Source organism: Hipposideros armiger, unplaced genomic scaffold (assembly GCF_001890085.2).
Source record: "Hipposideros armiger isolate ML-2016 unplaced genomic scaffold, ASM189008v1 scaffold_93, whole genome shotgun sequence".
NCBI lineage: Eukaryota > Metazoa > Chordata > Mammalia > Chiroptera > Hipposideridae > Hipposideros > Hipposideros armiger.
This window is the reverse complement of record NW_017731443.1, coordinates 2,349,214-2,363,312: the sequence shown is the minus strand read 5'-3', so window position 1 is coordinate 2,363,312 and position 14,099 is coordinate 2,349,214. Positions and strand designations below refer to the sequence as shown.

At 53.2% G+C, this 14,099-nt stretch overlaps 1 protein-coding gene across 1 annotated transcript in view; it reads right to left on the bottom strand.

Moving 5' to 3' along the window:
- EHD1 (EH domain containing 1) overlaps nt 1-9,397 on the bottom strand; it is a 24,097-nt gene extending 14,700 nt beyond the window's left edge. The window contains exons 1-2 of the mRNA XM_019645522.1: nt 8,894-9,397; nt 5,352-5,449 (exon numbers count right to left, since the gene is read on the bottom strand). Of these exons, the coding sequence (XP_019501067.1) occupies nt 5,352-5,449; nt 8,894-9,297 (502 nt within the window). The 5' untranslated portion in view covers nt 9,298-9,397. The remainder of the gene's footprint in view (nt 1-5,351; nt 5,450-8,893) is intronic.
- Nucleotides 9,398-14,099: the final 4,702 nt, after the last annotated feature.

Genomic DNA, 14,099 nt, shown 5'->3' with positions numbered 1-14,099 from the left:
TTAAAAAAAAAAAAAAAAAAGCACAGGCTAAGTGAAAGCACACAGGTACGACTTTTATACTGTATGATTCCATTTACAACATTCTGGAAAAGGCAAAACTTTAGGGACAAGTATCACACCAGTGGGTTGCCTGGGACCAGGAGTGATTATAAGGGGGCACAGGGAACTTTCTGAGGTGACGGAAAGACTCTGTATCTTGGTTGTGGAGGTGGTTACATGACTACTTCAGGGAGCTGTACATCAAAAAAGGGTGAATTTTGCTACATATAATGTAGACCTCAATAAATCTGACCTAACAAGCAATAAAACAACAGGGGGAGGATGGATGGACTCGAATCAGGCCCATTTGAATCCCGAACCTTCTACTCAACCAGTGGTGTGAACCTAGCAAGCCAGTTTCCCTCTCTGAGGCTCAGTTTGTCCTCACAGGGCTGCTGTGAGCATCGAGCGGGTGCCTGGCACGTTGTAAGCACTCGGGAAATGTTTGCTAATATTTACCCACAGGATTTGTAGTTTGGACTCAAGAAGCTCAGATTCAGATGGGTATAGAGGCAACGACCACTTCTAAAACGCCATGAAGAATGCCTCATATCCCAAATATAAACCAAACGTGCAGGCGCTCGGGCCAGCTGCTACCAAGCCGGCTGTCGGGCTGGCAGCCTCGGACAGGTGCCAAGTGCCAGCACCGGCTGGTACCACTCCTCCACAGGCGGAGCGGCCCACGCCCTCGGCAGGCAGAGCCGGCAGAGTTCCCATTGAGGGCTTGGGCCAAAAACTGTCAGGCTGGACTGGGGGATGGGAGACAGCAGGGGACGGTGGCAAGAGGAAGGCTTTCAGGAGGTTGCTGCGCTGGGGCCAGAGGACGTGGAATCTGAAGGGAAAGCCCGCTGAGTCAGAGTTTTCCCATCCTCAGCTCCTCGGGATGTTACTCAGAAAAAGGTCTTCCTCATCGAAGTCTGGAAACTCCTGTATTTTCCAGTGTCTTCATTTTCAACCAGCTGACATCTGTAGAACACTTATCTGTGCACCAGGCACCAGGGCAGCTTGCCACATGGACATCCAAGTGCCCTCGACAAGAACAAGTCGCTGGGTTGCTATCCTGTTTTACTAGTGTGACTCCAGGGGCTGCAGCAACTCCTGAGAGCCCCTGACCCCTAAAGTACTGACCTGGAACTGGAATCTTCTGTCATTAGCAGTGCTGTGGGCGCTGGGAAGCCAGGAGGCATGCAGCACTCAGTCTTGCACAAGGCTTTTGGGCAACTTCATGAAACATTCTACGGGCTGAAAAACCCTGGTGAAACACTGGTCTGGAGGGTTTTCGTTGGTGGGGCATCTCAGGAGACTGTCAGCATGAGGGTCAGCGGGAAGGAACACCTCTGGGTCAGAGAGCTCCAGGTCTGGGCTGGGGAGGCTATACCTGACCATTAAGGAGCAGGCCGGCTCCGGGTGCTTGGATGGAGTCTGGGAATCAGGGACAGTCAGCCGGAGGGCAAGTGAGAACCCAGGGGACCAGCTAGCCTTGGCCAAGGCTCCTAGTACCAATCCATGGATGGCCTCGGGGGCAATTTCTAGCTGGAAGCAGAGAATAGGGGAACAGAAGAAGATTCCAGCATTGTTGTTCGAACAACAGTGGACCTCAGGTCCATTTCTGATCTCAGGCCAGAAGAGAAGCATTTCAGGAGCGCTCAGAAACTCTGCACGGTAATGACCTACGAGGGTCAGGGCTAGTCTGATCCAAGCTCTCAGGGGCTCCTTCACCCCAGAGCATCCTCTCACACCTGCGCGGTGTGAGCACAGCCTCTGCAAACTAGCCTGTGTGACATCTTGGGCTAATTACTCAACTTTGCTAAGCCTCTATTTCCTCATCTGAAAAGCAGTAGCTTCCTCAGAGGTGCAGCTGCTGTGACAACTATGTGGAGTGGGTTCATGTAGCAGTGATCAGCAGAAAGCCAGGCACAAGGCTGGCTGGGCTCCAATCTCCTAATCCAAGTTCAAACAAAACTTCCCCACTGACACGACTTCTGGGGAAATAGACACAAAAGTTACGGCTCAGCTCGACATAGTGACAACGGCGACGGTGTGCACTGGCCAGGTCCCTGACTCCCATGCTGGAGCTGCCATCTGAGTGTGCTTTCTACCGCTGCCACCGAGGACCTGCTGTAGGAAGACCCTGACGTGACTGCAAGAGGCCAGCAGCCTGGGAGCCCAGGGCACCAGCCCAGCTGGCCCCAGATGCCCTTTGGAATGCCCTCTGTCTCTCACACAGGCAGCACTCAGGAATGAACACTGCGTCGGCAGGTCACCTGCTCTGCTGACACAAGAGAACGCTATCTTTAAAATTACTCAGGAGATTAGCACAACAGGGAAGTGCAGCCCGAGACCCCCGTCGTGAATCTCGGGGGGGTCTCTTGCAGAGCCTGGGCTGTGTCCTGACTTCCTTGGGCCTGCATGGGCCCTACTTTATCTTTCCTGCACACATTAAGGACCATGGGGAAAAGGGGAAAAAGTCGGGAGGGAGCCAGCAGATAGGGTGGGGAATGGAAGCGGATGTGATTAGCAACTCTAATGTTCGTGCAACCTCCAGAAGGGTGTTCCATTTCCAGGAAGTGAGGCTGGCGACCACAGACAGGCTTGCTGCTTGCCTGGGACCCATAGTTTCTGTTGGCTCTATCTTTCTGAGAGGGAAACACCTGCTTTCCATGCCATCAGCAAAGGGAGCAGAGAGGCGGCGGCTGGGGAGCCTAGAACACTCTCCCCTACTCGGACTTCCCATGCTGGACAGGGCAACATGGGACCTTGGCAATGTCTGATGGGTGGGGCCTCGAGAAAGAGAAATCCACTCCTTTTCCATCTGACCAGTGGTTACCACCCCTGGAGCCCACACCCAGGACATCTAAGAGGCACCACACGATGGCCCTTCTCTTGCTGATAACATGCTGACACCAAATATATTCCACAGCAAATCCCAACTTGTAGCTTTTAGTAAAACTTTAAACCCAGGCCTCTAGGATTATGGAGGGAAAGACATGGTCTAGGTAAAATCAGTTTGAAGTCTCGCTATTTCATAGGAGGAAGCCCTCGCCAATCAGAACAATGCACTTATCTTAAGCCACCCTCCTTCTTCTTGCCTCTGATGGGGCGGGGATGCCTTCTGTGGCTGCCCAGGGACCCAAAGAGGCCACACCTGGAGAGGTACAGGCAGGGCCCACAAGGCGGAGCCAGGCTGAGCATGAACAGAGCCCCGTGTCTTCAGCTAGCCTCTTCCTCCATGTATCTGCCATCTGCTCAGGCAACAGAAACCCCGGCTGCCTTGCATCCGGGTCCTCCCCAGCCCCTGTCAAATGCACCCTTGTCTGCCTGGAAGGCATGCTAAGACACTGCTCTGGTGCCTGTCCCAGAGAGCAAATTTGGACACCACTGCCTACCTTTTTGCTAACACAGAAAGGAAGCAGAGGGAAGGGGAGGCAGGGGAGGGCAACATCCCAGCAGGCAGGGCCTGGGTACCTAATGTATCAAGACACACATTCCTAACTTCTCAGCTGGCTAGGTTCTAAGGACACAAGCTAAAGTGTCAAAGACAGCCAGCAGGGGAACTTCCCAGTACCAGCAGAAAACGGCTCTTTCTAGTTCCCTTTCATGGGACAACAGGGTCACAAGAACCCTACACCCTTTCCCTCAAATACCTTAACTCCCAGCTCTGAAGGCCATACTGAGCACGGCATTCTAGATTCATAGCTCTTTTGGCGAGCTAATGTCCCCCATCCAAAGATGTGTACACATCAACCGGGGCTGGGAGCACTCTGCAAAGACCCTCCACCTACTCCTCTAGGTCATTCAAAAGACAGCTCTATAGAGAGTCAGTCCCTCCAGGATAGCTCAGCCCTGGAGGCAGACTGAGAATAAATTCCCTTCTGTGGGTCTTTCCCTTTAAGAGGAACTGATTCGGTTTTCTAGCCTGGCTTTGGCAAATGACAAGACCTGCTTATCAGGCATGTTCTTAAAACCAGGTAGGAACAGTAACAGCAGTAAGAAAGGAAAACCTGGCCCTCGCCTTTTTAGAAGAGGTCCCCAAATTTGTTCCCTTGAACTCCTAGAAGTGTCATTATCATCAGGCAGAGAACCTAAAAGTTTAAGGCAGATCTAGAGACAGATAGAGCAGGCTCAGTGTGCTCTGAGGCCATCCTATATGGTCAGGGGCCCGCAGGCCTGGAAAAGAAGAGAAGCAAGGTTTGTCAGCACCAACAACAGGGCCCCACTCCTCATAGCCACAGTAGACACACTACCCACCAAATCTCAAGTTGAAGGCTGCTGGCTTCAGCTGCAAAGCTCACCAACGCTGGGCAGCCCAGAGGGGAAGCAGAGCAGGGAAGATCTGCAAGCTGATGATAAACAAACTAGTCACTTGTCCTCAACCCCTCTCTGAGTCTGATCTCATTTCACTTTCACATTTGCAGCTGCAGGCTCCACTCCTGGCCTGCCACATATCAACCTCCTGCTTCATGTTCCTCCAGGCCCCGAGCTCCCCTCCCTTCTACAAAAGGCGGGGGGTACAGCAAAATTAGAACCCAGTTCAGGCACGTCCTGAACCAGATCTTCAGAAAAATTTACCAAAATCAAGCCAGGAGTTTACACAAGTGGAATGGACCCGGTGCGCTAATACTCAGCATGAAAGCCTTCCGCCATGCACTGCACCCAGGGAGGCTGCTACTGACGCCCATTTAAGCAAATTTAAGCACATTCCAAGTCAAACTGTTTTCTCTCAGGCCTGCAAGACTCACTAGGAATGTATATGGCTTCGGGAGGCAAAGCTTTTAAACACAAACTAAGTTGAGTGAGCCCCTGGGAGACAGGGGCTCATTCATAGTCAACAATGCTGGCTGAGGGATCTCAGAGCCCAGATACCGGAGCAATTGCCTGTGACCTCACAGCCACCCCCAGGCTCCATCTCCCAATCCTGTCCTTTCCAGCATGCCCCAGGGGCTGAGGAAGCCACAGAACAATAGCTGTGGTCTCACCTGACAGCTCCTGCAACCGTAGCGAAGGGAGCCAAAGAAGAAAGCAGCGCCTGCCTCTCAGGGCTCGGAACGCTATGGACACACGAGGCCAGTGGAAAATGGGTTCTCACTTGGGCTGGGACAGACTTCAAGGGCAGCATCTGTGTCACAGACATCAGATGGAAGTAGTCCGACTATCCCAGGTGCCCTGGGCTGTGTCACAGCCTGTCACAGACATCAGATGGAAGTAGTCTGGCTATCCCAGGTGCCCTGGGCTGCGTCACAGCCTGTCACAGACATCAGATGGAAGTAGTCCGACTACCCCAGGTGCCCTGGGCTGTGTCACAGCCTGTTTACCTCTGCTGATGCGCTGTTTCTCTCCAGACAGGATCCCAGGGGTGTCGATGATGCTTATGCTGTCCAAGACCGGGTTGGGCAGCTGGGCACACATGAACCTGCACAACAGCAAGAGCCAGAAGAGAGAGGTCACGACTCAGCTATCACTGCTCTCCGTGCTCCACTGCCACCCCTGCTTCCTTTCCAGAAGCAAGGCATTTACAGGTTTTCTATCATCTAAGGTTCCAGGGGGGGCCAGCAAGCTGTACATGTTCTCTTAACTGGAATCCAACCAGCAGGCTCAAACTGACCTACATCAGCACTTCCCTCACATTAGCTTTCCCCCCAGAGTTCAAGAGTTCAGCTTTCAAGTTGCTGATATATGAGTGAAAACTGCAAGGAGCCTAGGTCACCATTCTAATACAGAAGGGAAGCAGAAGGGTGACACTCGAACCTTGGGGCTCCATAGTTAAATGTTCAACCACTTGTCTACATTTCCACACATGGAAGAGAGAGATCTGTTCCCACTGCTGCTGGGCCCAGCCCTCCCCTTCCACCCAGCTGCTTGGGGAAAGGGACTGCAGTGGGTGGCCAGTGAAAGCTGGGGGACCACACAGGTTAGATGGTGGGGCAGGCAAGTACAGACACCATTCTAGGACTGTCAAAGCTGATCTAGGCAGAATAAAGCCACAGGCAGGCTGGCAACGCATGAGTGAGGGCTTAGCTGTGTGTGCCTAAGTTTCCACTGGACTTAGAACAGCCCAGGACAGCAAGGGGCCATCCCAACTGATAGCAGAGATTCTTGATTGGACACAGAAAAGACTCCTTTAAAAACATCTCTGAAAAAAGGTATTGTGAGCAAAGAAAATACTGACCCATTGTCTGTAGCACGTAGGCTTCAAGATGCCTTTCCAACAGTGGGGAGGAATCTGAGCTGATTAGCTTCCCTTTTTGGCCCCCCCCCCCCCATGTGACCAGTGGCCCACAGGCCAGGGGCAGTTGGCCAGGGGTGAGAGGTGGCCTGCAAACACAACAGAACAAATCCAGCTGACCCACAGGGTACACAAAACTGGACCTCATCCTCCCCCATGCGAGCAGTAAAGCCCCGCGTGGGTAAATAAGGGCGTGCCAGACCTGGGGTCCCGCTAGGGAAGGCAGTCGCTGTAGAGAAGACCAAACTAAAGGGATCTGAAGTAGGGCTGGCTCTGGATCGTAACATACATAAAAATACTTTGCGAATGAGCCTGGTGAGTAAGCTCCGATCTGTAGAACTCAGAAATAATTGTTCTGCAAAGCCCAGGGCATGTGGTGGAAAACACAAAGCACAAGCAGTTTCAGATGCATCCCATCCCATGCTCTCACCAGCAAGGACGCACAGATTTCACCTGGAACTACAAAGTGGGCGGTACCAGTTATGCAATGAGTTTTCACAGGAGGATCTTAGGACAACCTGACTGTGTCCTGCTTCACTCTGCTCCATCTGATTTTAATCTTAGAGCAGCCACTTAGGGGGAAAAGGCCGGAAAGTCAAGTTCCTGACTCAATGGGTCCCTTTAAGGGCGCTGGGAGAGGCTGTGTCAGCCAGAGAAGAGCCCCCTTTGTGTGCCCTGGCTAGTGGGGAGGCACCGGCTGACACAGCTTCAGGCCTCGGCTCCAGTGCAAACCATGCCCCACCCCATCTCTGGCTGACAAGGCCCCTTTCAGCAGGGCCATTAGAATTTGGGGACCCTCTGGGGGATGAGGTGGTGGCAAAAAGGAAACAAGTGTGATTGTCACATCCTGTGGCACCAACATATCAAAGTGCCTGTCTGGGACCCAGCACTCCTGACTTGCTCTTTGTATTTGCAGAAGCAATGCTGGCTGCACACAGTCAGAGCTGCATCCACCAGCTGGGTGAGCTCGACAGACAAATCGGCCTAGCGTAGAGACCGTGGTTTCCTGAACCCACGAGGTGGGGGTTGCCTAGATATCTAAGATCCCTTCCAGCTCAGAAACTTTAGGACTCCAAATCCAGAAAACAGGCCATATGCCTGTTTCTCCTTTCAGAAAAGGTCTGCTCTCACAAGCAGGAGCGGAGACCTAAGAGCAGCCAAGGGAGGTATAGATACCCTTCCTTCTAGCTCCCTAAAGTTCTGCATAAAAGTAGAGAACTAATAATGCTCAGAATTCCCAGCACAGCAGCCAAACTTTCCACAAGATCACACCACGCCCACCAGCCAACAGTCTGAGCCAATTCCCTATGTACAATCACAATAATTCTAAAACACCAGCATCATCCTCCAGAGGAAGGCTCCAGGCTAAAAGGGCCACGCCTCTTCAGGAGTCTCACCAAAGGGCTTTACTCAACTCTGGCCCTAACACACAAATGCTATCCACAAATGCTATCAGCTAAAAAACAGGAGAACGAGTTTAAAAGCCTGAAAAGGGCAAAAAGACAACAGTAGCCTGTCTGTCTTCTCTGTGAAAGGTCAGCGCTGTTCCTGGGAGTAGGACTGGCCCTGGGCTTGGACTGGGGGCAAGCTGGTCCTCCCTGTGTGGCTGGACAGTGTCCGGAAAGGAATGTGATCATACAGGGCAGGGACCTAGAAGACAAGCGTCAAGGATTCTTTCTTAGGCTCTTACCCAGACCCAGAAAGGCAAGTGGAGTCACTCCTTGAATGGGGGGTGGCAGAGAGGGCAGATCTGCGAAGTCTTGTGGTATGCCCATGGGGGTGGGGCAGGGATTTTAAGAACACTAACTAGTATTTCCAAGTTCCTTTAGAGAAAAGCTGTTACACTCCTGGGAAAGGAGGCCAATGCGTTTCATTCGTAATATCACAGAATCTTGGATTAGCCTCATCACGAGACATCAGGTTTCACCCATTTAACTGGGGAAACAGGCCCAAATAGATTAAGGAACCTTCTATGGAGTCTACAGAGGGACTCAGGGCCTGAATCATATTTTATTTCAGGGCACCCTGAACCACCGCCTGAGGCTGCTTCCCGAAACCCCTAAGGCAGCACAGACCCTGGGAGGAATGCTCCAATCCAATCCCATCTGTCTGCTGCCCCAAACTCAGCAGGCCACAGCACATCCTCCCAGTTCCTCCTACACAAAACCACAGACCCCAGGGGAGGCACAGCGCATCACATCACATCAGCAAAAGGGAATGGCTAAAAGTCTCACCGTATTTTCTCAGACACTTAAGCAAGACCCTTGAAGGAAGAGGGGTGGTGGTTTGAATGAATTAGGTGCGTCCAGTCTGGAGGAAGGAGATGGAGACAAGACTAATCCTTCCTTCTGAGGGAACTGGGGCTGGGACCTTTGGGAGTTAAACTGATAACCCAGAAAATTCTGGGGGTGACAGAAGTTGAGAAAGCCAACGACGCCCACTCCCAGATCCCTAAATGGGCTTTCTATGGGAAGCGGCAGGGGACCCTGTCCCAGGGAGTGGTCGCTGAAGGTCTCTCCGGTGCCTCGGAGACAAAGGATGGCGTGGGGGCGACCGCGGGAGGGTCGGGATCCGAGTGCGGCGTCGGGGACCTGGTCGTACCCTCTGCCCCCCAGGGCAAGGGGCGGGTACCTGTTGAGGAAGGCGTTGCCGAAGGCGTTGAGCTTGCGGAAGGGGCGCCGCGGGTCCACGACGAGCGCGTTGCCAGGCACCACGCCCTCGGTAGGGCCGTGCATAACCGCGATGAAGGAGTCGGTGGTGGGCTCGGGCCCAATGCGCATCCCTGGGAAATCCTGCTCGATCAAGTGCCGGATGAAGGTGGTCTTGCCCGTGCTGTACTGGCCCACGAGCAGCACCATGGGCTTGTTGTCGAAGTCAGCGTCCTCCAGCGCGGGCGAGTGGAACTCGTGGAAGCGGTAGTGCTCCTCCAGGGGCAGCAGCTTCTGTGCGTACAGCTGCCGTAGCCCCTCAGCCACCGTCTGGAAGAGCTCTGGCTCCTTCTTTCGGCGAGCATCCTTGCTGACCCAGCTGAACATGCTGCCGGAGACGGGGCTGGCTGCTGCGGAGCAGAGCGGCGGCTGTAAGCTGGGCGAGGGCGCGCAGCCGAGGCGGGGCCCGGCCGGCAGGCGGAGGGGTAGCTGGGCGACGGGGCAGGGGGCGGGGAGCGGCCCGCACTGCGCAGGCGCACGGCACTACTAGCGGTGCGCCCTCTATGGAGTGGACCGTGCGCCGTGTAGAGAGCCCTTTATAAGGCCCGTCCTCCCGTTCGGATGCGCGCATGTGTGCCGCCGCCGCCACAAGGACTCAAGGAATTGGGAGGGGGAGGAAAGAGCCCCGCCCGCGGTCTCCGCGCCACGTCTTCCCTCCCCCGCCTCCCATTGGCTGATTGCAAATCTCGCGAGCGCCGCTTGCTCAGCTCTCCGCCCCTGGCCTGGGTGCCGTGGCAACCACACCTGGTTCGCCTCGTCCCTACTGCGCCGGCTCGCGGTATTGCTGCGGTTGGGAAGACCGGAGGCGGGTTCCGCGCGCGAGGAGGTCCCGGGCGTCAGTGTGCCTTCCGGCGTCCGCGAGACGCCCAGCAACTTTCTAACTACATGCCCCACCCATAGTTCCCCCATGAACGGTCCTCTTCCTCCCACGGGCTCAGAATCTCCGAAAGCTTTGGAGGACCCCGAGGGCCGCGCGTCTCCCATCCGCACTGCTCTTCCTTGCCTTCTCTCGCCCCTGTTTTCCTGCCACTGTCGTCCCCGCATCTTTGTCTGCTTTGGGAGAGGGCGAGGCAAGAAAGAGGTAGTAGAGGAAGCTGAACTCCCAAGGCGGGGTAGTAACGGGAAAGAAAAATGGGAAAGGAGAGGAGGCCAGTGGGGAAAGGCTGACCAGCAAGAGTTGAGCTCCTCCCCTCAGGCCAAAGGGGCTGGGAATTTGGAGATGGACACAAGCAGTAGAGGACGAAAATGACATATGACGTGGGAGAGAAGAGATGGCCTCCTTAAAGAGACTGCATCTGTGGGAGGGTGGGAGAGGGTAAAGAGGAAGTTGGGGCCTTCTGGCCACGTGAGTTTTGGAGAAGCGAAATGGGAAATTACCTATGTGAGGACGAGGGGAAACATGAGACAACAGTGAAATTTTGTGGGAACTTAGGGGAAACTTAAAAACCTAAATACTTCCGCTTTCCTCTCAGGGTCACCATCGGTTACCAGTTTTTCACTCTGATCTGTGGCCTCCATCCCACCCCTGCTCACCAGTTCCTGGCCGTTCCACACGGCTCATTCCCCTGCCATTATCTCTGGCCGCACATGGAGGTCCCCTGGGCTGTCCAGGCTGGTGAGAATCTTCAGTGGGTGATGTCAGAGCTTTGGGGATTGTGATTATTATGTAACCAGTGCAGGACACCAAAGTGCCAGAGGGGGTCCCCGGAGGCTCCTGGACAGATCTAAAATATACCTGGGAACTTGAAGGCCTCATGTCCAACTTTCTGGCCTCTGGGAGATGTGGGAGCCTGGAGGCCTTATCAGGGAAGAAAGCAGGCTGGCAGGCTAAGAGGACAGAGGCAAGAACTCAGAACAAGCAGAATATTAGGGGAACTGAGTCAGTTGGGAGCCAGAGGGCAATATGGGAGGTTTGGTTGCCCACCCCTTGTAGGGTCAGGCCTCAGTGCCCTCTGAGGGAATAAATAATGTTAAATCGATTGCCTTCCCCTCTCCCTTTCTAAGCATTGGAGAGCCCTGCCTGCAATCTTAGGTGCTGGATTTACTGCTTTTATTTGGATTAGCATTCTTTTTATCAACTACAGTAAAACATGTGAAAAGAAGCCAAGAGACTCTTTCTTGGGCATTCTCCTCAAAAGAGAATATTGAAACTCCTAGGCAGGGTGTCACTATAGGCTGTATGCTAGCTGGTGACCAAGAGCCGCAGGCGGACCCAGTCCAGACTTCCTGGGCCAGCCTAGAGCCAAGTGTCTTGTCTCCTACATGGCGCTTTGAGGGGTCCACCCCGGAGATGCAACTTCTGGGCTGTTCCAGGGAAAGGCCCGGGGCTGAGGATCCTGAAAGAGGTGGTTGTTCAGTGGCCGGAATGAGGCTTCAAGGATCTGGGTCCCCGGCAACACTCACACTGACCCACCATGGTGTACACATCTCCCCAGAGCCCTAAGTGCTGGGAAAACCCAGCCCTATAAAATTGAAAACAACAAAATGTTCCTGGGTTATTTATAAATGAACCCCAGCTCCTGTTGTTTCTGTATGGCTGCTTGACTTTCTTCAAGGAGCTCAAAGGACTGGAAGAGGGGATCTTTCATGAGGCTCAAGTGGGCAGAAATTAGTTTCCCCAATTCACAGACTTGGCAGTCAGGTCTTGGGCAGCTTCCTTATCTAGTATTGCCCTAGACTGGGAAAATGTCCTAACTTAATTTCCTTCTGTTTTTTTTGTGGGGTTTTTTTGAGTAACATAACTTCCATTCTATGGGAAAGTTTTGTGAAATGTGAATGAACCATTTCACTTTTGGTTTCTCCTCCGTTTCACTTTCTATCTGTGTTTTCCTGGGTTTATGGGAAAAAGCTGAGGAAGGGTTCAGATATTTCCTTTTTCTCAGAAGTGATGCTCATGCGTCACTCCCAGTGTTTTCTTCTTTCAAATTCACAAACACACACCTGCAAAACCTAGCCCCAAGGGGCCGCTAGGTCTCCCCGAGACTGCTCAGCAGCCGGAAAGGGGCCACCTGTTTTCTCTCAGAGCAGTCTCATAATGTCGTGGTCTAGCGAACTGTCTACAAGGCCCCTAAAAACAACTTTAAAAAGAAAAACAGAGTTTCTCTCCAAATATGGCAGAAGAATCAGGCTGGGAAAAGCCCAAAACATAGATTGGTCCCTGGGATGAAGAGTGGTTCATTCTGTCCACTGAGAAAGTGCACATCAGTGCAGCTTTTGGGTCTCGCAGACACAGGAGTAGAGATGGCCAACAGATCAGTTTGGCCAAAACAAGGTCAAGAACTGGGGAGGCTGATTTCTCTGCAATCTGGGGTCTCCAGCACCCACCAGAAGGGCGTCCTCTCTGGTCCACGAGGCTTCTCCCCTCTTTCTCGAAGAGGCAGCAATGGACACAGCCTTGGGTACAATGTCTGACCCTCCCTGAGGTGTGGATGTGAGGGTCTGGGCCAGAGGATGGAGTGGGCTCTGTGCCCTGGAGGCTGAGTGTGACACATGATCGGGGACAGAATTACTCTGCAGCCCTCAGCCTGTGAGGCCCACAGTGAGGCTCAGACTGTTCCCCAGCCATGGGAAAATAGGGGAGAGAGGCCATGGTGAGGGAGATGAACCTGCCTGGAGGAGACGTGAGGAGGGCAAGTGGCTGTATGCACCCAGCTTCGGTTAAGACCGTGGTCACTCAAGCAGTAACATCCATGGCACATCTGTCATGTGTACTCTCAGGCCACTGTGACCATAGGGCCTCAGGGTTACACCCACCATTTCCATCAATGTAAAGTAAGGGAACCCCCAAGCCCCTGCCAAGGGACCCCTGGTGGTATCACTGTAGAAGACAGAAGCCTCATGTGCTAAGTGATAAACCACTTCTGGAGTCCCCAAATGCAATGGGTCCACAGCAAAGACCCGGAGGGCACGGCTAGGACAGTGCCTGCGCTCTGCAGGGAGTTTGGGTTGAACACTATACCCTCCATTCAGCACAACTTCTGTTCCAGCAACACCTGCAAGAAGGAGCCAGAGGCCCCAGGGACAGACAGGAGTTTGGAAGCCCTGCAGTGGGGGCCCCCCTGCTCCAGCCTGACACATAGTTTCCATCAAAAGTGCTCGGAGGCCTTTGGCTCAGCTCTGCCAAGCACTGCGAGGTTACAGGGACACAGCACCCCAGTAATATGCAGGCTGGGCCCCAGAGGCAGCCAAGCAGGGTGAGATTGGGTAGGACATGGGGGGTGGGGCTGTGGCTTGAAGGCAGAGTTCACGCCAGCCTGTACCTGAGAAAGAAGCTCTCAAAACCCTTTTCCTCTGCTTTGCCTCCAGCCCCGACCTTGTTACTTCAAATGGTTCAAGTATAGAAAGAGCACAATGTTCATATTCCAAAGGCCCAGCTTCTCATTCAGACTTTGAGGAAGCCACTCAACAACCCCGGGCCTCGGGCTTCTTCTCATTGAGATTTGGAAGCAGAGATCCTGAGCAGGCATGACACTGTGTCACCTCCAAGCCAGACTATGTCCCGGCACCCGCAGAGGCCTCTGGAGCCCAGTGATCTGGGACCACTCAAAATTTGTTGCATATAAATTAATGGTAATTGCTTCTGTGCTTTACGCCATTTCAGCTTACAAAAGGTTTCACAGGAACACTACTTTTGGATAGTGGGGTATACCTGTAATTTGCTGCACAGCAATAGAAGATTACTATGGCAATGGATTTGTTCTTTTGTCAATCAACAATTTTCTTGACTAGCAACACTTGGCAGCCATTCAACAGAAGTCAAGAAGAAAATGGAAGGAAACTGTAGTAATCGTGGAGTACCACTAACTGGGAAATTAGATTTCAAAACTGATCATAGTGTGATCTGGCTTGATGCACGCGCGCGCGCACACCACACACACACACACACACACACACACACACACACACACGGGGTTCTTGACTGGAGGTGATTTTGCTCCCCAGGGGATATTTGGCATTTTGGGTGGTCATAACTTGGGGCGACGGGGGGGGGGAAAGGGGGCTGCTACTGGCCTGTAGTGGGTAGCACTCAGGAATGCTGATAACAATGCATCCTACAATGCACAAGACAGTCCCCACAACCAAGAATTATCCAGCCCCAATGTCAGCAGAGCTACACACACACACACACA